General features: G+C 40.1%; 1 protein-coding gene across 1 annotated transcript; it reads right to left on the bottom strand.

Moving 5' to 3' along the window:
• Positions 1-11547: 11547 nt before the first annotated feature.
• Positions 11548-12424, bottom strand: LOC102132960 (small ribosomal subunit protein eS1-like). Its single transcript, XM_045367437.3, has one exon. It carries the CDS (start codon positions 12412-12414, stop codon positions 11620-11622), a length of 795 nt encoding a protein of 264 aa, XP_045223372.2. The 5' UTR covers positions 12415-12424; the 3' UTR covers positions 11548-11619.
• Between the last annotated feature and the right edge of the window lie 13549 nt (positions 12425-25973).

Raw genomic sequence — 25973 nt, 5'->3', positions numbered from 1 at the left:
AATCAGTCACAAAAATAATATTTAAAAGGATAAGATGTATACAAGGGGTATTTGGAAACCATGAAACAAAAGAAAATGGCAAGTTCCAACTCTAGAAGAAAAAAATGGTGTGATACATTCTGGGAATGGCTATTCATGGAATGAGAGAGAGGAGGGAGTTGAGGCTGGAGAGGGTGGCAGGGTCCACACTCCAAGCATGGGGAAGCATTCTAAGGGTTACAAAGGGGTTCACTCGATAAGATTAATGTTTTGGCTATTTATCAAGATTACTGACAATGTGGATGGGATAATGGATTGGCATGACGTAGAATACACATAGGGAGACTAATTAGGAGGCAGTGGCCCAAGTGAAAGATGGAGGGTGGAGAGGAGGAGACATGGATTCAAGATAATGAAGGCTGAGCACTATAAACACCCCGCACTAATAGTTTGACCAGTGTCATGAGGTACCTACTTTTACCCCCATGAGGTACCTACTTTTATCCCATCTTATAGATGAGAAAATAGATTGAGAGGGGTTAAGTAATCTGTACAAAGTCATTTGCAAATAAGTGACTGAGATTGGAATAAAATCGACATGCCACTCAAGTCTTTGTTTTTAACCAAGACTTTGGAAATCTGTGCTTTTGTTCACTGAAACTGTTTCTCTGCACACTATCTGGCAGTATGTTAATGGGAGCTACAAAAATGTTTATGACCATTGACCTAGAAATTTCGCATTGGAAAACAAAACTGAAGGAAATAATCCAAAGGGGGGAAATAATCTGCACAAGGACATGGACATTCATGCTATCCATAAAAGAAAGAATTGGAAATAATCCAAATAACTGATTCCACAAACAGGGAGCATATTAATAAGATGGGCTATTCCTCATTTTCGCAGCTACATGCCACTCCATTATCACTTCCTATGTGACCTTGAAGAAATTGCTCAATGTCTTCTAAAATTCTTCAGCTATAATAATTATGTTCTATCACTGGATCCCTCAGCTACCTAAGGGAAATAGACATTAATAATACTAACCATAACAGTATTTAGTGGGAGGTGTTTTGCCACTCTTTTATTAAGAGTTTACAATATTCAAAGCTCTGAGGCAGGAATTTGTCATACTTTATCTTATCAAATCATGACAGCAGCCTACAGCATAGACAGTGGTAGCCTCCAGAGGAAGCCGAGGGAACCCAGAGGTAAAAGAGCCTGCCCTAGATCATCCAGCTGATTAGTAGCAGATCCAAAATTTGAACTCCAAAGCCTACATCCTTTTCACTATAAAATGCCACCCACTGATGATCACAGAGAAAATGGAGACTTAGAGATCACTGAGCTTATCAGCAACAGAGCCATGTGGAATGCAGGTCTCCCAGTTCTGGGTAGAGTGTTACACATATGAAATTGCCAACAGACAAATCGACAGATTAAAATATGCCAATTATATCATTTTTTGAAGCCACAATATTCCAAGTGTTATATTCAAAGAGTCTAAATAAAACATCTGCACAAAGATGACTACAACAGAGAAGAAAAGTTTGCCATAGATCAGCGAAGTCATAGAGTTCCAAAAGAACTGTGGGGAAAGCCCTATATCATGAGAAGATCAGATGATAGAGTGGGACAGGAGAAGGGAAAGAATCTCACATGATTACTAACTGTCCACTACGTCTCTGGTGCTGTGCTAGGTATCCTGCCCATCTGAGTTCACTTACTCTTCACAACACTCTGCAGTAAGAATTATCCCTACTTCATAAGAAATAAAATTAATATGTTAAGAGATTAAGGAATTTGCCCACAGCCATTCACCTAATTTGATGATTTGAACCCAGGTCTGGCCAATGCTAAAGTCCATATTCTTTCTATATAACAATAAAGCTGGCCGGGTGCAGTGGTTCATGTCTGTAATCCCAACACTTTGGCAGGCCGAGGTGGGCAGATCACCTGAGGTCAGGAGTTCAAGACCAGCCTGGCCAACATGGCAAAACCCCATCTTTACTAAAAATACAAAATTAGCTGGGCATGGTGGTACGTGCCTGTAATCCCAGCTACTCGAGAGGCTGAGGCAGGAGAATCACTTGAACCCAGGAAGTGGAGGTTGCATTGAGCTGAGATCATGCCTGGGCAAGACAGACTCCATCTCAAACAAACAAACAAACAAAAAACAATAAACTGAATTGCCACAATGGTGCATTCAAATAGGACCATTCCAGTCCAAGATTAATATGTTGTTTTAGTTACTGAATCCATGTTTTACAGTGTTTACTACTGCAAACTTAACTTTCAACTATGCTTCATTCCCATTCTAACTTACAACCTGTATCCCCTTAGACTTAAACAGGCTTAATGAAAACGAATGGAAACTACAATTTCTACTATACCATGCTCCCTCACAAGCTTGTTAGAATAGTGTATTAATTAAAAGTCCTTAGGCTCTAAGTCAGAATCTAGAAACTCTCTAAACATTTGCATAAATGAAGTTTAGCTTGTTGCATTTATATGTAGTTTAAGAAACATTTTATGTCACATTCTCTTTTTTTTTTTTTTTTTTACATATAATTCATTTATTTTTCAACAATTACTTATAAACAATGTTTTTTCTTTTCTTTTTTTTTTTTTTTTGAGACAGGGTCTTGCTTTGTTGCCCTGGCTGGAGTGCAGTGGCATGATCATGGCTCACTGCAGTCTTGACCCTGTGGGCTCAAGAGATCCTTCTACTTCAGCCTCCCAAGTTGCTGGGAGTACAGGCATGTGCTACAGTGCCCAGCTAATTAAAAAAAAAAAAAACTGTAGAGATGGGCCTCTATGTTGCCAAGGCTGGTCTTGAACTCCTGGGCCCAAACAATCCTCCCACCTTAGCCTCCCAAAATGCTGGAATTATAGGCCTGAACATTCGCTTCTTGAATAGTGTCTCTGGAAATACCCAAACCTTTTGTGTTACCACTGATTCTGAACTCCAGAGCTCTCAATTCCTGCTTCCCCCTTACTGAGGATGAATTGATTGCTATATTTTACAGAATCCCAAAGCACATTTATGGACACACACACAGTTCTATTTGTCATAATAATCTGAACTTATGCATTTCTTGTGTGGCTGACTAAACTAAGTTTACTAACTTTCCTTAGCCAACAAATGCTTTCTCATATTTGAAGGTTTTCTGCTAAACCTACATTTTGGAGTATTGATAAGTGATGGAATTACACTAGACCAACTTTCTCTATCAGGTATGGCCTATATGATTAAGAGAAAGTTGCACTACTGAATTACAACATTGCTGGAAACAGGCTTGCAAAAATAAGCAGATGCTGTGAGCTGGTTGCAAGAGGGGACAAACAGCCTGGGTGCTGCTGGGAACTGAAAAACATGACTTGAGAGCTTCTGGTTCATCGATAATGCTCTCCAAGCATATCACTGGGTTCTAGAACCCACGAGCCAAAAAAAAGTACTTCTACTGTATAGTGTCCAACTTCTCACAATCAAAGTTCTCACAGCACCTGGTTCTCTCTGAGATTCTAATTTTATAAACATCCACTTCAAGACCCAAAACTCTCTCTGGAAATCAGAAGGCAAAAATGTGCATACAAATGTAACTTGTAAAGTTTGGCACAGTTGCTACTGCTACTTTAACAATAGTCACCATTGTAGGGTGTGGAATGGGATGGACTGAGGACAAATCAGGGTTCAGGAGGACTGGGTGGTAATGATGAGGACTAGTTGAGCTTGCTGGTACTAAGAGTTAGAGATTCAGGGTGTCTGGGATTTGGAGGGTTGGAACATGACCAAGGGAATGACAGGAAGCCAAGAGGGTGTTGTTATAAGGCACTGCAAAGAGGTGAATGAAAGCAGGGTCAAGTTGCAGTGAACATGGACAGTAAAAGCCGGGTGGTGAGCCACCTTCTCCAACAGCTCTCTGCTGCTCACGGGCAAGGGCAGCAAAGCCTAAGAAGGAGGGTGCTCTAGGAGTCAGGTGACTGGCATATCTCATGTTACAGAAGGTGCAGGGAATTGGAGTAAAAATGGAAAGGCTGATCATAAATTCTGACAGGACTTGGGAGTACAGTCAAGACCAGATGGACCAGGAAAGGAGGAGTTATCAGTCAACTAAAAAGCACAGGGAGGATAATGGCTCAGTAGGTGTGAGAGAGGGAGAAGTAGCAAGTCTAGAGGTTAGAGAGAGGAGAGAGAGCAAGCCTCTTTACTTTCAGCACTTTAGATGCCCATTAAGCATTTCGATTCTATAGTTTTTGCTCCCTGAACTTTCAAGATATTCAAGAGAATAGAACCTCATCTCATACTCCAGCCTGTCCACCAAAGATACGTACTTTAATGTCTTTCCTGACAAATGCAAATGGTACGGCCAGATTTCCAGTACTGATGTTATTAAGGCTCCTACATCATTGTTGAGAATAGCTTTTTGTTGGAGACATCACTGAGATCTGAATGTCTTTGCACATTCTTCATCTCACATAACTCTCTCTCCACTCAGTTTTATTTCTCAAACCTTCTTCCTCTGTAGTAACCATTCATGTCTCTGTCCTCTTCTTGGTCTCATCTCTCTCACCCAGCTGCATGCACTTTTGTACCAGTCTTATAACATCCAATAACTTTATTTCTGCATTCTTGCAAAGCCTGACTCCCAGATCAACTCCATTTTCTCTTCGTCCTCTAAAAGTGGGAACTTCATATGATTTACCTCTATGCCTTTGTGCCCTATACAAATGTCTATAGAAAGGCAAGAAATACAAAAGCAAAAAATTGACAAATGGGACCTAACTAAACTAAAGAACTTCTGCACAGCAAAAGAAACTCTCAACAGAGTAAACAGACAACCTACAGAATGGGAGAAAAGTTTTGCAAACTATGCATCTGACAAAAGCCTAATATCCAGCATTTATAAGGAACTTAAACAAATGTACAAGAAAAACACAAACCTCTTTAAAAAGTGGACAAAAAACATGAATAGACAATTCTCAAAAGAAGACATACATGCAGTCAACAAGCACATAAAAAAAGCTCAACATCACCGATCTTCAGAGAAACGCAAATCAAAACTGTGATGAGATACCATCTCATATCAGTCAGAAAGGCTATTATTAAAAAGTTAAAAAAAAACATGCTGACAAAGTTATGGAGAAAAAGAAACACTCATGCACTGTTGGTGGGAGTGTAAATTAGTTCAACATTTGTGGAAGACAGTGTGGTGATTCCTCAAAGACCTAAAGACAGAAATACCATTTGACACAGCAATCCCATTACAGGATATACACCCAAAGGAATATAAATTATTCTAGTATAAAGACACCTGCACACATATGTTCACTGCAGCACTATTCACAATAGCAAAGGCATGAAATCAACCTAAATATCCATCAATGACAGACTGGATAAAGAAAATGTGGTCCATATACACTGTGGAATACCATGCAGCCATAAAAAAGAATGAGATCATGCCTTTTTAGAGACATAGATAGAGCTGGAGGCCATTATCCTTAGCAAACTAATGCAGGAACAGAAAAACAAATGCCATATGTTCTCACTTATAAGTGAGAGCTAAATGATGAGATCACATGGGCACACAGAGGGGAACCACACACACTGGGGCCTATCAGTGCAGGGTGAGAAGAAGGAAAGGATCAAGAAAAATAACTAATAGGTACTAGGCTTAATACCAGGGGTGACGAAGTAATCTGCACAACAAACCACCATGACTCACATTTACCTATGTAACAAACCTGCACATGTACCCCTGAACTTAAAATAAAAGTTTTATATATATATATATATATGTGTGTGTGTGTGTATATATATGTATGTATGTATATATGGAAGATTAAGGAAAACCAGAATGTCAACTTGTGACTGGCTTTAACACCATGCAGGGTCTATGTTGACAGAGGCAAAAAAGTATGAAAAACTAATGCTACAAATAATAGCTAACAATAGGTTGTCTGTGAATTTACAAAAAGAATACTTATGATAGAAAAAAATGCCATATCAAAGCACATCATTTTAAACAACAGTGCTCCTGCTTCCCAGAGAAATATAGGCACTCCTGAAATACATATATATCTATATCTATCTATATATATATTTCTATCTAAAAAAAGAAAGACAGGAGAGAAATACCTTGAGCCATGCACACACATAAAAAGAAATCCATTTTGTGACATTAGTGGCATAATGTGCACATCAGCAAAATTGACTATGTATCCAGAAAAGCATCACCCACCTACCAAACTTTAGCCATACCCATTCACATTCACAATGGCTCCCTTCCCATCCACGGTTTTATAAGGGAAAATATGAAGTAAAACCCATACTGTATAGACTAAATCAACACAGGGTCAGGGATTGAGTTTCATTCACATTTGAATACCCAGCATCTACTGCAAAGTCCAACATTTAGCAGACAACGTGATGATTTAAATAATTGCTTCACTTGCACAAATTTCCATGAAAACAGAACCAAACAGAAAGTAGAGGGGCTATAAAATTACCCAAAAGCAAATAATCCATAAACTAATCAGACTATAAAATAATAAAAACAGGTTTCATTATTTCAGATGTTTCATTTTAAATAGAACAACTTTCAGTGCAAAATAAAACAATCTCATTTTACATTTCCAGGGCATGCCTTGTTTTTTTGAAAGCACTTCCCCAGCCATTTCCTCTTGCAATTTGCCACCTATCCACTGAATTTGGCGGCAGTAACGGGACACTTCGCCGAATTTGGAATCAGGACAGTTGGACTCAAGTCCTGTCTTCACCACTTCCTGTCTGTGTGACCTTGAGAAAAGCCCTTTAGTCAGGGCACATCTCCATTTCCTCCTCTGCAGAGCAGTGATAAGATCTTATTCTTCCTGTCTCATAGACATGAGGATTGGGGAGGCAGTGGGGAGAAGGAAGGAAATAATCTTACCAAGTACCTACCATGTACCAGGCATTTAAATATTTTCATTCTCACCACAATCCTGCAAAGAAATTCCACAATTTCTTGCCTATCAGATGAGGAAACAGATTTAATAAGTGAAGTAACTTTCCCAGGGGCAGTGTTGTTAAGTGCCAGCGCTGGGATTCAATCATTTCTGCCTGATCCCTGATCATGAAACCATAATGCTGCCTAGATATGTGTAAAACATTTTAGTTGCTATTTAGTATATTATTGCACATGTAAGTATCCACTGCTATTGCTATAAGTACAGAAGCCAGCGGCAAAGAGAAGGAAATATGAAGGTCACACAGCCTGTCAGAGACAGAGCTGGGACTAGAACCCAGGTCTCCTGACTCCTGACCTTAAGTGTTCTCATTAAGCCATGCTGCCCCCATGCTCCCAGGAAAAGGCACAGGGAAGTACGATGCTTGTTTATTCAGAGCAGCTGTTACAGACTATTTTAAGACAGACACTTTGAAAAACAGGAAGGTAAGTAACAAGTGTATCATTAAATATTCCATATTAATTGACCCTTTAAAGAACTCTCATGTGAGTAGCATGTGCTGCTGGCTTCCTGTTAAACAAGCAACTCGAAAGCTGACTACACTTCTTGCAACACAGATTTTGAAAACACATTCAGATAGCAGCACAAAATACAATTTAAAAATAATTTTACATGGAAATCAAAAGGAACTACTTTGCTGTTCACGGTTCTATCCACTAAACACCCAAGATTAAGAAGGAAAACCAGAACGTCAACTGTGACTGGCTTTAACACCATGCAGGGTCTATGTTGACAGAGGAGGAAAAGTATGAAAAACTAATGCTCCAAATAATAGCTAACAATAGTTTGTCTGTGAATTTACAAAAAGAATATTTATAATAGAAAAAAATGCCATATCAAAGCACATAATTTTAAACAACAGTGTTCTGCTTCCCAGAGAAATGTAGGCACTCCTGACTCCAGAACAGAGCATTAAACCATGTGCTTGAGACCAGCTGTCACAAGGTACAGTATTAAAAGGCCAAAAAGGAACAGCTACACTCACTTTCTCTTTTCCCCTCATTAACTTTCCTAAGTTTTCCTGATTTTCTTTCCTTTTCCCATTATATAGCTGTCAAAAGTATAACACCCATTTTATACTGAATAGTGTGATAAATGTGTATGAAATCATCCAGATACATTCAGTAACCTGAGGCAAATTTTTTTTTTTTTTTTTTGAGTTGGAGTCTCGTTCTGTTGCCCAGGCTGGAGTGCAGTGACACGATCCTGGCTCACTGCAACCTCCGCCTCCCGGGTTCAAGCTATTCTGCTGTCCTGGGGCAAAATTTTAACTCAATATCTGACTAGTAAGGAGGTGCTATTAACAACAGCCACAAGGCCAATCAGAACACTCCCCCAAGGGAGCCCCACACAAACGCAAAATACAATGGGGGGAAAAATTCATTGCAGTCCTCATTGCAGTTCACGTTCAGATGTGCCAATAGCCTTGCTGACAAGAATTCAGTTCACTCTTATGTTCTAATTCTAAGTTTGGCTCTACCACAAACCACTTGTTAGTGTAAGTTACTAAACCCCTCTTACCTTCAGAGAGTATCCACCACATGGCGATAAATAACAGTGCCTGCCTCGTGGTGTTGGACAATTAAATGAGATAATGCATGGAAGGTGTTAGTAACTGCCTTGTTTGTTTCCACAGAAGCAGTGATAATCATTATAGGAAAAAATAGTTAACGTCTATTGGGCACTTGTTAGAATTTTTGTGGGGCTTTGTGGAGCCCAGCCCTTGTCCCAACAAACCACTGACCTCGGCCTCCAGGCCTGCCCTGGCTGGTCACCAGAGCAGTAGGTGAGAGCAGGAGGCAGAGGCTGGGGAGGACAAGGGAGAGGGAGTGGGGTCCAGTGCAGGGAACAGGGCTCTGTCACCCAGGCTGGAGTGCAGTGGTGCGATCTTGGCTCACTGCTACCTCCACCTCCCGGTTCAAGTGATTCTCCTGCCTCAGCCTCCCGAGTAGCTGGGACTACAGGCATGCGCCATCACACCTGGCTAATTTTTGTATTTTTAGTAGAGATGGGGTTTCACCATGTTGGCCAGGCTGCTCTTGAACCCCTGACCTCAAGTGATCCGCCCACCTCGGCCTCCCAAAGTGCTGGGATTACAGGTGTGAGCCATCACACTGGCCTCCCTTTGCAATCTTAAAGGAAAGATTCCACTTAGTGAAGACAAATTGGGAAATAGGGACTAACTCGTCAGTGGCAACGCCTTGCTAATCCTGGTACCTAGTGTTCTTGCAGTGTGCAAGAAGGCCTTTCTTGCATGTCTGACATGGGACTTCAGGACCCCTCCTGTGGTCCTGCTGCCCTTGAGTCCTTCATAGCCCCCGAAGCACATCCACACTCTGTCATTTGCTGAATGCCCACTACGTGTCAAGCGTTCTTCTGGGCACTTTACACGCACTGTCTGCAAGTGAGAAGATGCTCTCCCACCCATTTTAATGAAGAAGCTGGAGATCAATAGAGTTAAGCACCTTGCTCTTTATTAGGAGCTCAATAAAAGGATGAGCTTGTGTCTCCACATCTGCACCCCTTCTGTTCAGAGCTGTGGCTCACCATTAAAATAATTGCCTTATCAAGCTTAATTACTGGTTTAAACATTGTTCTTCCGGCTAGACTGAAACACCTTAAAGGCAGGGGTGGTAACTCATTCATCTTCAAATTCCCAGAACCAACCTTGGTGCCTGTCACATGACAAACAATAAATATTAGTTTGGTGAGTAAATAAATGAATAAGCTATGTTAACCCTCTTGCTCTCCCTCCGTCCCCTCTCTGCCTTTCTATCCTGTTTTTCTGGTGGTGAAAAGATCAGGAAGGATTGGAAGGATTTGCCAGCATTACTTGTACAAGGCATAAGAGCCACATGAAAAAAGATCTGCTTTTTTTTTTTTTGAGCCGGAGTCTGACTCTTGTCACCCAGGCTGGAGTGCAGTGGCACGATCTCCGCTCACTGCAACCTCCGCCTCCTGGGTTCAAGCGATTCTCCTGCCTCAGTCTCCTGAGTAGCTGGGATTACAGGCGCTCGCCACCATGCCTGGCTAAGTTTTGTACTTTTAGTAGAGACGGGGTTTCTCCATGTTGACCAGACTGGTCTCGAACTCCTGACCTCAGGTGATCCGCCCTCCTCAACCTCCCAAAATGCTGGGATTACAGGCGTGAGCCACCGCGCCTGGCCCTGCTTTTTGTATGTGTGTCTCGCTAGTCTACCCTACACTGTATAAAAACGGGAAATGGAACAAGTAGTATCCTGAGCTGCAGGAAAGACAAGGACAGCAGATGATGGATTATCACATACTAGGTCCCTTGCCATGTTCAAAATTATATCCTACATCGTAGGATGTTCTACGTCAGGCCGAATGTACCAAAAAACTGTGAAGTAAAGGATCTGAAAGCCACATTAATTCATTGCCTGCTCCATCTGTATTGTCACTCCACTCCTTACTGATTTTTTTCTCATAATTCTTCCAACTCTTAAATTTACAAAGACATTAAGCTCTACCTACCACCAGGAAAGTCAGAAACACTTTTTTTTTTTTTTTTTTTTTGAGACTGAGTCTCGCTATGTCGCCCAGGGCGGAGTGCAGTGGCCGGATCTCAGCTCACTGCAAGCTCCGCCTCCCGGGTTTTTACGCCATTCTCCTGCCTCAGCCTCCCGAGTAGCCGGAACTACAGGTGCCCACCACCTCGCCCGGCTAGTTTTTTGTATTTTTTAGTAGAGACGGGGTTTCACCGTGTTAGCCAGGATGGTCTCAAACTCCTGACCTCGTGATCCGCCCGTCTCGGCCTCCCAAAGTGCTGGGATTACAGGCTTGAGCCACTGCGCCCGGCCTTTTTTTTTTTTTTTTTTTTTTTTTTTTTTTTTTTTTTTTTTTTTTTTTTTAGATATAGTCTCACTCTGTCACCCAGGCTGGAGTTCAGTGGCTCAATCTCAGCTCACTGCAAGCTCCACCTCCCGGGTTCAAGTAATTTCTCCTGCCTCAGCTTCCCCAGTAGCTGAGATTACAGGCACATGCCTGGCTAATTTTTGTATTTTAAGTAGAGACAAGGTTTTACCATGTTGGCCAGGCTGGTCTTGAACTCTTGACCTCAGGTGATCTGCCCTCCCTGGCCTCCCAAAGTACTGGGATCTGCGCCTGGCCTTTTTCTTTATTCCTCATTGTATTTCTTATTTTATGTCATAAGAGAAGTAAATTGTGGATGGTACATAACCTATCGAAAATAAATCAGTTTCTGAAAGAATTAAAGATGCAGAAATATAAATATTATAAACTGCAAACTGAAATCCAGACTGTCTGTTTGCTGGATTAATTTCCTTCAACTACAATCAAATGTAGTTTGGTTTCACATAAACATTAGGGATGTGGGCTTTACATTTCTGGTAATTTGATACTGTCTTTAAAGTAAATACCAGAAAAACATTGGGGAGATAGAATTAGGGTAGAGTAAGATTTCTATAATAATTATTCCTTTAATAAATGTGCGAATATCAGTGTGAATTTAAAGATTTCGGAATTAGGTACAACTGAGCAGGGTCTTGTTAGGATCACAGGATTTATTTTCTCTTCTGACATGTTCAAGTTCTTTTTTTTTTTTTTCCCCCACAAATAGCACTTTTTATTTGACACTAACTGAAGTCTGAACTTTAAACAGATTCTTGGACTGGTGGTTCATATCCATCAGCTCGTTCAACTTTAGCACCTGTCTCGTCCCCAGTGGCTTTTCCAGAACTACTGCCTTCACCATGAAGCTCCATGAGCTTTCCCAATTCAAACTTGGGCTTCTTCAGCATTTTTACTTTTCTAACGAAGACATCATGGAGAGGATAAATAGATTGGCAAGCCTTTTCTATGTCTTTTCCAATGCTGTCTGGAATCAATTTATTGACCACTTCTTTCAAGTCATTTGTCTGCACCTCTTGGGTCATGATTTCCATCATCTTCTTCCGGATTTGGCGGACCTGTTGGTGCTGAGCATAAGAGGTCTTCCGTATCTGATTGTTGCGTTTTTTAGTAAAACCAACACAGAACAGACGAAGCAAGTGACCATCGGTAGTCTTGACATCAACATGAGCTTCAATCATTGTCTGCCACTTTTTGACCATGGAACACATTTTGTCACGGGTAAGATCCATGCCATGGAAGTTAGTCAGGCAGTTTTTGCCCTGAACATCTTCAGTAATCAGCTTGAATTTTCTAAATGCAACTTCATCATTCTGCAAATCAGCAAGACTCACTTCAAACACACGACCCTTGAGACCATCAGATGCAATTTTGGTTCCTTGGGTCCTGGTGACGAGCGTCTTTCCAATATTTCTTATATTGAACATAGCAGGTGCTTTCACATCATACCAATCTTTCTTAGAAAATGGATCAACCACTTTCTTCTTGGCTCCCTTTTTGCCGCCTTTCGTAAGGCGCTTGTTCTTGCCAACCGCCATGGTGCTGATCAGGGAGCCGAAAGGCTCAAGTTCTTGATTATAATAATAACAGGAACAACAACAGTGACAATAACCTTTACTGTAAATGGCACTTACCATCTAACAGACAAAATTTACTTGAGACAATTTATGACATAAAAAACTTCCAATTTGGGAGGCCGAGGATGGTGGATCACCTGAGGTCAGGAGTTCAAGACCAGTCTGACCAACACGGTGAAACCCCGCCTCTACTAAAAATACAAAAAATTAGCCGGGTGCGGTGGCAGGTGCCTGTAGTCCCAGCTACTCGGGAGGCTGAGGCAGGAGAATCACTTGAACCCAGGAGGCGGAGGTTGCAGTGAGCTGAGATTGTGCCGTTGTACTCTAGCCTGGGCGACAAGAGCAAAACTCTGTCCAAAAAAAAAAAAAAAAAAAAGGCTTCCAAAGAAGCAGCTTTAAAAGGAGGATTAGAACATGACTGTAAGTCTATGTGTTACAAGGGATGGATTAATAAAAGACTGATTAACTAACCAATGTACAAATAAATGAAATAATGAAATAAATGGAAATACAAATGTTCTTCCCACACTGTGAGTATATACCCCCCCACCCAACACACACACACACGTACACACTCAGAAAATGAGGCTCCAAAGATTTACTTCACTGAGTTAACTGCACCTCGGCTGTGTCTTTTCAAAGTCTGCTTCACATTAAACATTCTGCAGCTCTCAAGCCGTGATTAGACGTTAGTCCATTTTCAGAACATTAGCGGTGATACACATATATGTTATGTTTTAAAGATAACTAAGGAGGTTAAACTTACAGGGAAAAGCTAAATAGCTCTATGTATTCCTGTCAACAACTAAGGACCTTAATCTAATTTGTAGAATATTTAATGGTTGCATGCTGGAATAAACAGATTGCCAAGGAGAAAGCTCTTTATACAGAGATTGTGAATTTTAAAATCCAATGCAAAGAAACTTTTGTGGGAAGTGCTTGATGTCCCTTTTTCCACATAATCCTATATATGTCACAATCATTATACTAAGTTCTTTGCAGAATAATTATCTCTTTAAGCGTCTGAGACCACAACTACCACCATCCTCCTTGCACCCCAACCCTGACTATCTTTGAGGTCCTTGGAAACAGAGATGGTACCGTATTCATGTCATTACTCCAATGCCTGACACTTAGTAAAGGATGGATGGATAACTGGATGGAGGAAGGGGTGGGTGGATGAATAAATGAGATGAAGAGGGATGTAAACCGTGTTATTATAGTAATGATGAGAGAGGAGAAAATTTCACTTACTATTCTGGCATGTCACTCAGATTTATTCCTGCTACCAACAATGTCCTTGAAAAAACAAAGTGATACTGATGGACAGATCGGGTTTACCCATGTAGAGAATGCAGGAGTACTAGAAAGTACCCTACCTCCATCCCCATTAAAAAAAAAAAAAAGGCCTTGATTTATGTTTAATAATTAAAATCCATTATAGAATAATTAGAAACTCTCCCTGAAAAATGCAATATACTTAAATTCATACCTCATGCCTGAGATCAGATAGTAACAACAGCAGCAGTTATTTGTTGAGTATATTATGTGTATATTGAACAACCTACTTCATATGTATGGTTTTATTTGATTCTCATAACCTCTCTGAAGTGTTAGTATTATTGACCTCATTTTGTAGATGAAGAAACCAACTTTAAGAAAGCTCAAATATCTTTCCTAAACTCAAATAGCCAATAAGTAGCAAAGCTAGCATTGGACCCGGAACATCCTGATGCCAAGATACACACATTTAACCATGATGTCATTTTGCCTCCCTGGAGATTTAAGACAGAGGGATACCTAAGAGCAGACGCCAACAAGATGGCTTTGTACACAGCCAACTTTAAATGTTCCATACCCTGCAGAAAGTCATTAACAAAACACAGTTTTACATTTTATTTACATGAGTGAAATTTCCCCCATTGCTATTCAAATAGCAAGAAAAGAATCAAGATTTGTTTGGTAAAGCAATTTTGTTTTAATTTATTTTTAATTCTTAAAATATTCCAGTTTTAAATGTTTCTAAATTTCTTTAAGCATTCCATTTACTCTTTTCTGATGTAACCATTTTGTTTGATTTTGCTGTGTTTTGTTTCATTGTGTTTCAGACTGACATAAGGTCGTGAAATGATGTGCTTTAGAAAACCTGTGGGTATCTTTTTTGATCATCAGAATCATAATAGTGCAGGAGTGATTCAAAAAAAGCTTGACCAGCTTTTCTGTGAACTGACAGGACAAAGCTAAAAAGCACTAAAATGGAAACCTAATGTGCCATATTAATCTCACACACGTGCACACACACTTACACAATTATGTATTTTTGCAGACTATTTATGCTCCATTTTGCAATCTTGGCATTAGGTTACCTGTAAAATCATAAACTGGTTTCTGTTGCACACATGCATGGAAAAAGGAAGACTCACTTGGCCACACCAAGAGTGCTCATCTGGTCAGGATGAAAACACAGTAGCTTTTCCTGCTTCATTGTTTTGATACTGGCTAAAACTTTTCATCTGTTCTTTCAAAAATTTCTTAGATTTAGGGAGTAACTCATATGTTCTGCTAGCTTTGTTTCTCCTTTTGCTGACATTTCTCGGGAGCTAATTTCTTAGGCTATTTAAATCAGAATATACCATTGGGGTGTAAGAAAGAAAGAGATAAGGCTAAAGAGGCTATCTCTGAGAGAACAATAATCATTCAGATTGTTTTAAAGTGAGAATAGGATAAAATTTGTAGGCCTGAAGAAAATAGGAAAAAAAAATATATATATGTAAATGTCCAATCTGCCCTAACCTATAAAATCTGATTTACCTACCTCATTTAATAAATATTAATTTTGCACTTTCTAAAGAACATAAACTTTCCTCTAAATTTTATATGGTGTTATAGGGTGAAAGTAAAACAGTGTCCCCAAACCAAATCTCTGTTAAAATGTATTTAACGCTTAAAGATGAGAGTAGGAAAGATGGCACAAAGTAGGCACCCCAGCTCTTTCTGTGTGGGAGTGTTCAATGTCAACTTCTTATGGCACTCGAAACGAGGAAACTTATGAACCAGCACTGAGCTGGAGGGATTGCTGGACGGGCAGAACACAGCAGGTCCACTGTAGTCTTAGGAGGGCATCTAGCTGAATCAAAACTACCATCTTCTGGAATCCTAATACGTCCATATTCTTGTTCCTTTCATTCTGTCTACTTAATCACTCTAAGTGCCAGGAACCAGGAATAATTTCTGGGGTGGCTCCAGGCACAAAAATGTTAACAGCCATGCAATTTGATAAAGCAAAACGAGTTGAAGGCATTAGTCGAAAACTCTAAAATGTTCTAAGGAACTCAAACAACTCAATAACAAGAAAACAAATACCAATTTTAAAACGAGCCAAGGATCTACATAGGCATTTCTCCAAAGAGAACATATAAATGACCAACAGGGATATGAAAGAAATGCTCGATACATTAATTGTCAAGGAAATGGAGTTAAAACCACCTGTTAGAATGGCTATTATAAAAAAGACAAAAGATAAATGTTGGTGAGAATGTGGTAAAAAGGGAACTCTGGTAGAATGTTGGTGGGAATATAAATTAGCACAGCCATTATGGAAAATGGTATGGAGGTTCCTCAATAATTTAAAAATAGAACCACCATATGATCCAGTATTCCCACTTCTGGAAATGATATCATTACGTCAAGAGATACCTGCACTTCCATGTTCATTGCAGCATTATTCACAATAGCCAAGATATAAAATCAACCTAGTTTAACAATGGATGAATGGATTTTAAAATGTGCTATAATAATAATGGAATACTATTCAGCCTTTAAAAAAAGGGAAATCCTCTCATTTGCAACAACGTGGATAAACCTGGAGGCCATTACGCTAAGTGAAAGAGGTTGGGCATAGAAAAACAAATACTGCCTGATCTCACTGGTACGTGGAATCTAAAAATGTTGAACTCATAGGGACAGAGTAGAATGGTGGTTGCCAGGGGCTGAGGCAGGGTGGGAAGCAGGAATGGGGAGATGTTGGCCAAAGGGTACAAAGTTATAGTGTAACAGAATGAATAAGTTTTGGAGATCTACGGTATAGTACGGTGATTATAGTTAATAATAACGTATTGCATACTTGAAAATTGCTATAAGAGTAGATCCTAAATGTTCTCTCTCACACACAAAAATGTAAGATGATGGATATATTAATTTGCTAGACTTAATCATTTCACAATATACACGTACATCAAAATATCACATTGTACACTATAAGTATATAATTTTTATTTGTCAATTATACCTTAATAAAGCTAGGAGAGAAAAATACTTAAAAATGTCGAAAATCCTGACTAATGAAGCCCCTCACCCTCCAAGTGTCAGAAGTAATCTCCCAAGTAGTTCAGCTCTCTCACAATACAATGGGAGAGGGGCTGCCAGAAGCCACTGGGAAAGACAGGTGATCAATACCCACAGTGCAAGGGTTGTAGCCTCCCAGTCTATCTTGATCACACTTAGGAGGAATTGAGTTACGGGCATCAAAGTGAATGAGATTTTGCTGTTGGGCAGCTATCAATGCCTTTCATTTGGATCTGTCTCTTATTTGGAAGTGTCTGGGAAGATGTAGCCACTGGCTGAGATTTCTTCTTAAGGCTGCTCCCTGGGATCCGGATGTGTCCCCAACACCTCCACTGGAGCCACAGTTTACTTTTTAGTAAAAGTGAGGAGGAGACAGGCATTGCTATCACAGAGCCTGTGGGTCTCTGATGCTGAACTGAGGGTAATTAGAAAGGTCTTTTCTTTGCTACTACATCCAGTTTGAACATTTTATGGTAGATATGTACCTAATAATTGCTTTTCTAATGCTCATTACAGCTTTCATATTCAGACATTAAAAGCTTAATTCTTTACTAATGTCTTGTGGAGTATATATGAATGTGGCAATAGTTTCATTATAGATTAAAAACATGTATCATTTCTAAACAGCCAGAAACTAGTATCAGCAAAGACCCATATATATTATTTAAAATAATTTAATTATTTTTGCAGTCAGCTTTAACTAAGACTTTTCACTTCTCTGCATTTAAAGATACAGGCAATATTTTACTGTTTGGAAAAACTGATCCAAGATACGAGTTTTAAGATATTGTCTATGTCTGATCTGTCTTTTCCTTCAGATTCTCTACCCAAAATTTCTTCATAATATTCCTATACTCTTCAGATAAACTAGAAAAAAATCTAAACCTTGAATTCTGCTTTTCAAAGGGTCTATCAGGAATGTGCTAAGCAATGGTCAATTTACAACAGGATTAAAAACTAAATTGGCATCTCATTCAAGTTCCACACTGTGGCAAATTAGAGCAGCTGTTTAATACATGTTGCCAGTGGACTCAGTTCTACATCAGTTATGCTAATGTAAGTCTTGCTATTCTCCGTGGCTACAAAATATTGCTCTAACCTAAGCCATGTCTGTAGCCAATGCATACTATGGGTAGTTGGGAGGGCTCAGCTAGGGTAGGACAGCTCCCCCGGCCCACATGAGACTCCTGTAAGCCCAGGTGAAAGACTTCGTCCTCAGGTAGGCCTATCCTGATGAGTGATAACTTTGGCTGGCTTCACCACCACCAGCAGCCACCCATGCCCACCTGCGTTATGTTCAACCTTATCTTATTTGTATTGGTCTTAAGAGGGATCCTGTGGAAATACAGTGTCTGGTTCATCTGAGAATTCCCAAGAGCTCACTAAGTATTTATTGAATGAATGAACAAATGAATGAATGGTGTCAGACCTATTACTATGGCCAATGCTACCTCCAATTTTAAGCTACAGAAAGTAGCTTAACTTATTAAGTAGCATTATTTCCAGCATTCTTCTGCTTATTTAACCTTCTGCTGTCTAGATTTTACTTTATTGGAACAGTTTTCTCTGACAGTGTGAAGAAGAGTATAAGAAGGATCCCATGAGGAATAAAGTGGGGTGGGGGCTGGGGTGGGGGCTGGGGTGGGGGTTGAAGCAAGGGACAGATATAACTCAGAATGGTATGATTCATTCAACTGAAAACAAAATAATTTCAAAATTCTAAAGAAAATGAAGTGCAATTGTGTTAAATGCTAGTTATTCATAAGCAATTATTATAAACAAATATTTATGTGACTTAAAACAAAAATATGTCTACTAGAAGTCTAAGAATTCCTTTTTCAATAATCCTAAATTACATTTTGCTTAGAAGAGGTGTTTTGTTTACTTTTCCGAGTGATTTTCTCCACAATGCCTGAACTATACATGATTTGTGTGAGCAGGATAAGCCCTTCCAGCTGTTCTGAATTAGCTTAGTCACCAGTCTAGTGAGGCCATCCATTAAATACCCTGGTTGTTGGCAATTCGTTACCTCTGAGCTCTTTAAATTAAATAGCACTGCAGTTCATTCCGAGAGGGGTCAAATCACTTAGCAGAGCATTAAAAAGAGAGGATATGTCACTGCTACTCTTAATCAAATTCTTTCACTTCTTTTATTCTTTTTCATTCTTGGCTGCAGGTGTCTAAATTCATCTTCAGGGATAAATGGTCACTAGTTATTTATCAAAGCATGAGTCCTTTCTTCAGGGTTCACGCTTCTGCTATTTTGAACATGCATTGGACTTCAGATTATAAGTCAGGAACTGAACTACATGTTTTATACGTCTTATTTATTTTACAACAGATCTGTAGAGTGGATATGATGTCCCAATTTTACAGGTTAGGAAAAAGGTTCAGAGAGGTAGACAATGTTTATAACAGTGTAGCTATAAAAACAAGATTCCTGAAACCTTACCTCAAACCGCAAAATGTGAGAATCAGAGATTAACACCACAACAAAACAGGACTCTGAATTCCCTTTTGCTGTAGTAAATCCCGAAACTAGCTCTCTCTCCTTCACTTTTTAGGATACTGAAATTTTCCATCTAAAGCTAAGGTTTCTTGATAAATTTCAAGAAGCAGTTTTCAAAATTTAACCACAGGCTCTCTGCATTTTCATGCTTTGAGATGTCTCTGTCTAACAAGTTTTTAGGGGCTCTCTTTCCTTTCATAGAGCCCAGTAGTAAACCACAAACTGGTGGGTTAGCTCCAACAGCAAAGTGAGAAGTACAATCACAATATGTTGTTCACTTTCTTTAATAGTACACTGTGATTTTAGCATAATCAGCATGACCTTTATGGTACCAATAGCTAGAGCTTGTTTCCATTAGTTTCTTAGCCTCCAAGCACAGATCTGACAAGAGACTCATTTAATGTGATGTAAACCAACAGAGCTCTTAATAAATACTACTTGTTACCAGAAAAAAAAAAAATAACACAGGAAACCCCAAGCCCTTCATAATCAAAGCATCTCAGTTCAAAGCACTGTTGTCAATAGTTTTAGGTTCTGATAATTGACTTGGATCCTTCAGAACCTCTAGGATTTGTGCTGATGATATTTTCCCTGAACGACTTCTCATTATGGTCACTGAAATTTACTAATCATGTACTATGTGCCAAGGCTCATTGGTAGGGAAGACAGCCCAAAAGCATGATTGTAAACAAAGCAGTGGAAGGGTAGATAGAAGTGGATTCAGATTGCTACAGAGGCACAGAGGGAGGGAAGGACCTGCTGCCTAGGATGGAGAGGAGGAGTGTATTAGTCAGGATTCTCTAGAGGGACAGAACTAATAGGATATATGTGTATATGAAAGGGAGTTTATTAAAGAGAATTAACTCATGCTATCACAAGGTAAAGTCCCATGACAGGCCATCCGCAAGTTGAGGAGCAAAGGAAACCAGTGGTGGTTCAGTCTGAGTCTCAAAACCTCAAAAGTAGGGAAGCTGACGGTGCGGTCTTTAGTCTATAGCTGAAGGCCTGGGAGCTCCTGGAAAACCACTGGTTTAAGTTCAAAAGTCCAAAAACTGAAGAACTTGCAGGAAGCATCCAGCAAGGGAGAAAGCTGAAGGCCTGAAGATTCAGCAAGTCTCTTCTTCCATCTTCTTCTGCCTGCTTTATTCTAGATACACTGACGGCTGCTTAGATGGTGCCCATCCAGATTGAGAATGGGCCTGCCTGTCCCAGTCCACTGACTCAAATGTTAATCTCTTTTGGCAACACCCTAACAGACACATCCAGGATCAATACTTTGCATCCTTCAATCCAATCAAGTTGACCCTCAATATTAACCATCACAAGGCAAGAGAAAGCAGGGGGTGCAAGAAGGTGGGTACAACATACACTTTTGTGTATGTTGTTCTAACAATACCCATCCACCTACCTGCAGGGCAGAGTCAGAAGGTCAAGGACACACACAGAGTCAGAGATCAGTCAGGTTTGTGGAGGCGCCAAAATTTTGATGTATGAAGTGAAGGGAGAGATTTGTGTGAAACTAACAGTTGAAAATGGCCAGAAAGACAGACAGGGATGGACTGTAAAAGGTCCATGAAAGAACCTGAAGCCTCCCAAGAAGGCTGCCCTAAAGCTCATGCCTGTTAGGTGAAACCACCCTACAATTAGGTGTAGGGTGACATCTCACTAATGAGGACCCTTAGTAGAATTTAAAATTTATGCTCAATTCCACTTTTTGTTTTTGAGACAGGGTCTTACTCTGTCACTGGGGCTGGAGTACAGTGGTGCAATCATGGCTCACTGTAGCCTCTAACTCCTGGGTTCAAGCGATCCTCCCACTGCAGCCTCCCAAGTAGCTGGGACTACCGGCACATACCACCAGTCCCAGCCAATTTTTTGTACTTTATGTAGAGATGGGGTTCTGCCATGTTGCCCAGGCCAGTCTTGAACTCCTGGACTCAAGCGCTCCACCTGCCTTGGTCTCTCAAAGTGTTGGGATTATGGGTGTGAGCCATGTGTAATAACACCTGGCCTAAATTTCACTTTCTAATGAAATGTGTTAGAACAAGATTCCATAGCTACCTCAGAGGAGACAACACATACAGCACATAAGACCTTGCTATGCTCGCCTTCTCAGATGAGGAAAGGTGGACAACCAAGCTGTTAAAGAGACCTTGTCAGAATTAACTTGGGAAAACAGGGGCCTTCATAAAAACAGAGATGGAGACACCCATAGCCAAGATCCTTGGAGACTTCAGGAAGGGCAGTTGCCTAGTAGTTTCTTAGCATAAGGCCATACTGGCCCCAGGCAAATGAATGTGCATGGACACTTAAGAGAGGTATAGAGGCTCAGCCTTAAGTATGTCAGTTTAAACGTTTTAATGCTATCTAAACTAACAGGATACACAAAAATCCTCTGCATGTGGCCCCGGAGTGCACAGGTTCTTACAAGTCCTGCTTCTTCTAGACTCTTCACAGAACACAGATGCCAACGTATGGTTCCACAACCCCATTAAAAAGTGGGCAAAGGATATGAACAGACACCTTTCAAGAGAAGACATACATGTGGTCAATAAGTGTATGAAAAAAGCTCAACATCACCAATCATTAAAAAATGCAAATCAAAACCACGAGATACTATCTCACACCAGTCAGAATGGCTACTATTAAAAAATCAAAAAATAACAGGTGCAGGTGAGGTTGTGGAGTAAAAGAAACGCTTATACGCTGTTGGTGGAATTATAAATTAGTCCAACCATCGTGGAAAATAGTGTGGAAATTCCTCAGAGCTAAAAACAGAAATACCATTCAACCTAGAAATCCCACTACTGGGTATATACCCAAAGGAATATAAATTGTTCTATCATAAATACACATGCACATGTATTTTCACTGCAGCACTGGTCACAATGCAAAGATATGGAATAAACTTAAATGCCCATCAGTGATACACTGGATAAAGAAAACATGGTACATATACACTATGGAATACTATGCAACCATAAAAAAGAACAAGATCATGTCCATTGCAGGAACATGGATGAAGCTGGAGGCCATTATAGTTAGTAAACTAACACAAAAACAGGAAACCAAATACCGCATGTTCTCACTTATAAATGGGAGCTAAATGATGAGAACACATGAACACATAGAGGGGAACAACAGACACTGGGGCCTGTCAAAGGGTAGATAGTGGGAGGAGGGAGAGGTCAGGAAAAATAACTACTGGGTACTAGGCTTAGAACCTGGATAATGAAATATAACCCATACAGCAAACCCCTGTGACATGAGTTTACCTATATAACAAACCTCCACGTGTAAACCTGAACTTAAAATAAAACTTCAGAATAAAAATAAATACATAAAAACAAATTTCTGGCCTCATTAAAATTTGAGTTAAAACTATGATTCATGAGCAACTTTTGTTGTTAGAGAAAATTATTTATTTTCACGACCCAAGTTGAACTCTAGGCTGTGAAGAGAAAGCTTCACAGAGAGGCTTTAGAAGGTCCTCAAGGAACCTCCGCTTTCCTTTGGTGGGTGTTTGTTGTTCCTTGTGTAGCACTCACTTCCCCTTCTTCTAATGGCTCCTTTAGGGCATGTCCTTTCCCCATGGCATGCAGTCTTGGGATGGTCAGCAAAAGTGTCCTATCAAGGACACGTGGATCAAGCTAGACCTATCGGTTTCCTAAAAATTAAATATTGAGTAGAATGACAGAAGAATAGGAAATTGTTGGGGTTGATTCTATTTCTCACTCTTTCTCTCTCTTCTTCCCTCCTTCCCTCCATCTGTCTTCTTTTCATTGTGTTAAGTTAGCCAGGAATAGTTTCTATTGCTTGCAACAAAAAAATCCTAAATGATAAATTGCAGTTCATGCATCTCGGTACCTTGTGAATCTAGTTTAACCATCAGGAGGGCAGCCACAAGGGTAAGACAGATGAGGGGAACTTGCAGAGACACCATGTTTATAGCTTTCTAGAAAGCTCACTAGATTTCCAAGTTGCTTCAAAATGGCATATGAGGAAGAGGAAAGGGATAGTAGAAGACTGTATAGAATGGAAAATCCTTCAAACATGGGCCAGTGGAGGCTATCCTGGGCACTAATTCAAGTTATGAGAAGCATTATGAGCAAGGCACAGCAGTCAGAGGACAGGACCATGGAGCAGCTGAGACACTGCCATGACTCAGGTAAAGGCAGAACAATAAGGTGGAGTCCTTACACTAAGGTGCCATTCAGGAAATATTTAGGGCAATATCAGATGGATGAGGCAGAGCACCCTGGAGCAACCAGCCGCAGCCACCAGGGAAGACATGGAAGTATTGACTGCAGCAAGTGCCAGAATTGAGGGCTACTTGCTCAGCCATTGCAGGAGGCTTTCTGTCATTTCTGACCTGGTGTCTTCACTGACTGTCTTCCCAGAGAGAATGGGAGTGTTCTAAGGGAAATCCAGGTGCCTCAGAGGCTCCTCTGTATCACTGCTGTTGCCCTCTGTCAACCTAAATAACCAACAGAGGATGCCTCTCTAAAAGAAAATGCTGCTTATTCAGAAAAAGGGCATTTCAGTATGGGAGCCATAGTAAACAATGCATGTATTCAGGGAGGTAAGAGGTACTTAAAGAAAACTAAAGATAATTACATAATAGTTTTGAGATAATCATCCTTGGCTAAAGGGTCAGTAACAAGGGTGACAGCAGTCTGAGTTTGGGCAGGCAGTTGATGAGCAGATGTTCTCATAGAAAATTTTTGTGTGTGAGTTTGCGATGGCCTCTGTGCAAAGTTGTGTTTTTTTCAGTCTCTTGAGATAGTTTTTGTTATCAGACATTTATGTATGAGAACTCTCTCTTAATAGCCTTCCCCAGCTCTATTTGTCAAGGTTTTTTCAACACAAGTGACTTCATTTTGATTCTGACAACTTTCACACTTCTAATGACTGGGAAGAGACCCCACTTTCAGGACTCTTCAGGGTCTTCTACAACCTCCATATTCGGACCTACAAACAGCAGGATCTTCCAGGACCTCACATTATGGAGTAATTCTTTTTTTTTATTTTTATTTTATTTTTATTGTACTTTAAGTTCTAGGGTACATGTGCACAATATGCAGGGTTGTTACATATGTATACATGTGCCATGTTGGTGTGCTGCACCCTTTAACTCGTCATTTACATTAGGTGTATCTCCTAATGCTATCCCTCCCCCTTCCCCCCACCCCACGACAGGCCCCAGTGTGTGATGTTCCCCTTCCTGTGTCCAAGTGATCTCATTGTTCAATTCCCACCTATGAGTGAGAACATACAGTGTTTGGTTTTCTGTTCTTGCGATAGTTTGCTGAGAATGATGGTTTCCAGCTGCATCCATGTCCCTGCAAAGGACAGAAACTCATCCTTTTTTATGGCTGCACAGTATTCCATGGTGGATATGTGCCACATTTTCTTAATCCAGTCTGTCATTGATGGACATTTGGGTTGGTTCCAAGTCTTTGCTATTGTGAATAGTGCTGTTGTGAATAGTGCTGCAGTAAACATACATGTGCATGTGTCTTTATAGCCGCATGATTTATAATCCTTTGGGTATATACCCACTAATGGGATGGCTGGGTCAAATGGTATTTCTAGTTCTAGATCCTTGAGGAATTGCCACACTGTCTTCCACAATGGTTGAACTAGATTACAGTCCCACCAACAGTGTAAAAGCGTTCCTATTTCTCCACATCCTCTCCAGTACCTGTTGTTTCCTGACTTGTTAATGATAGCCATTCTAACTGGTGTGAGATGGTATCTCATTGTGGTTTTGATTTGCATTTCTCTGATGGCAAGTGATGATGAGCATTTTTTCATGTGTTTGTTGACTGAATAACCGTCTTCTTTTGAGAAGTGTCTGTTCATATCCTTTGCCCACTTTTTGATGGGGTTGTTTGATTTTTCTTGTAAATTTATTTGAGTTCTTTGTAGGTTCTGGATATTACCACTTTGTCAGATGAATAGATTGCAAAAATTTTCTCCCATTCTGTAGGTTGCCTGTTTACTCTGATGGTAGTTTCTTTTGCTGTGCAGAAGCTGTTTAGTTTAATTAGATCCCATTTGTCAATTTTGGCTTTTGTTGCCATTGCTTTTGGTGTTTTAGACATGAAGTCTTTGCCCATGCCTATGTCCTGAATGGTATTACCTAGGTTTTCTTCTAGGGTTTTTATGGTTTTAGGTCTAACATTTAAGTCTCTAATCCATCTTGAATTATTTTTCATATAAGGTGTAAGGAAGGGATCCAGTTTCAGCTTTCTACATATGGTTAGCCAGTTTTCCCAGCAGCATTTATTAAATAGGGAATCCTTTCCCCATTTCCTGTTTTTCTCAGGTTTGTCAAAGATCAGATGGTTGTAGATGTGTGGTATTATTTCTGAGGGCTCTGTTCTGTTCCATTGGTCTATATCTCTGTTTTGGTACCAGTACCATGCTGTTTTGGTTACTGTAGCCTTGTAGTACAGTTTGAAGTCAGGTAGCGTGATGCCTCCAGCTTTGTTCTTTTGACTTAGGATTGTCTTAGCAATGCGGGCTCTTTTTTGGTTCCATATGAACTTTAAAGTAGTTTTTTCCAATTCTGTGAAGACAGTCATTGGTAGCTTGATGGGGATGGCATTAAATCTATAAATTACCTTGGGCAGTATGGCCATTTTCATGATATTAATTCTTC

This window comes from Macaca fascicularis, chromosome 1 (genome assembly GCF_037993035.2).
Source record: "Macaca fascicularis isolate 582-1 chromosome 1, T2T-MFA8v1.1".
NCBI lineage: Eukaryota > Metazoa > Chordata > Mammalia > Primates > Cercopithecidae > Macaca > Macaca fascicularis.
The sequence above is the reverse complement of the archived record's forward strand: the minus strand, read 5'-3'. Positions and strand labels throughout refer to the sequence as shown.

What these genes read in the sequence shown, in the direction of transcription:
- LOC102132960 (XM_045367437.3), bottom strand. Translation starts at nt 12,414, where the DNA reads ATGGCGGTTGGCAAGAACAAGCGCCTTACGAAAGGCGGCAAAAAGGGA.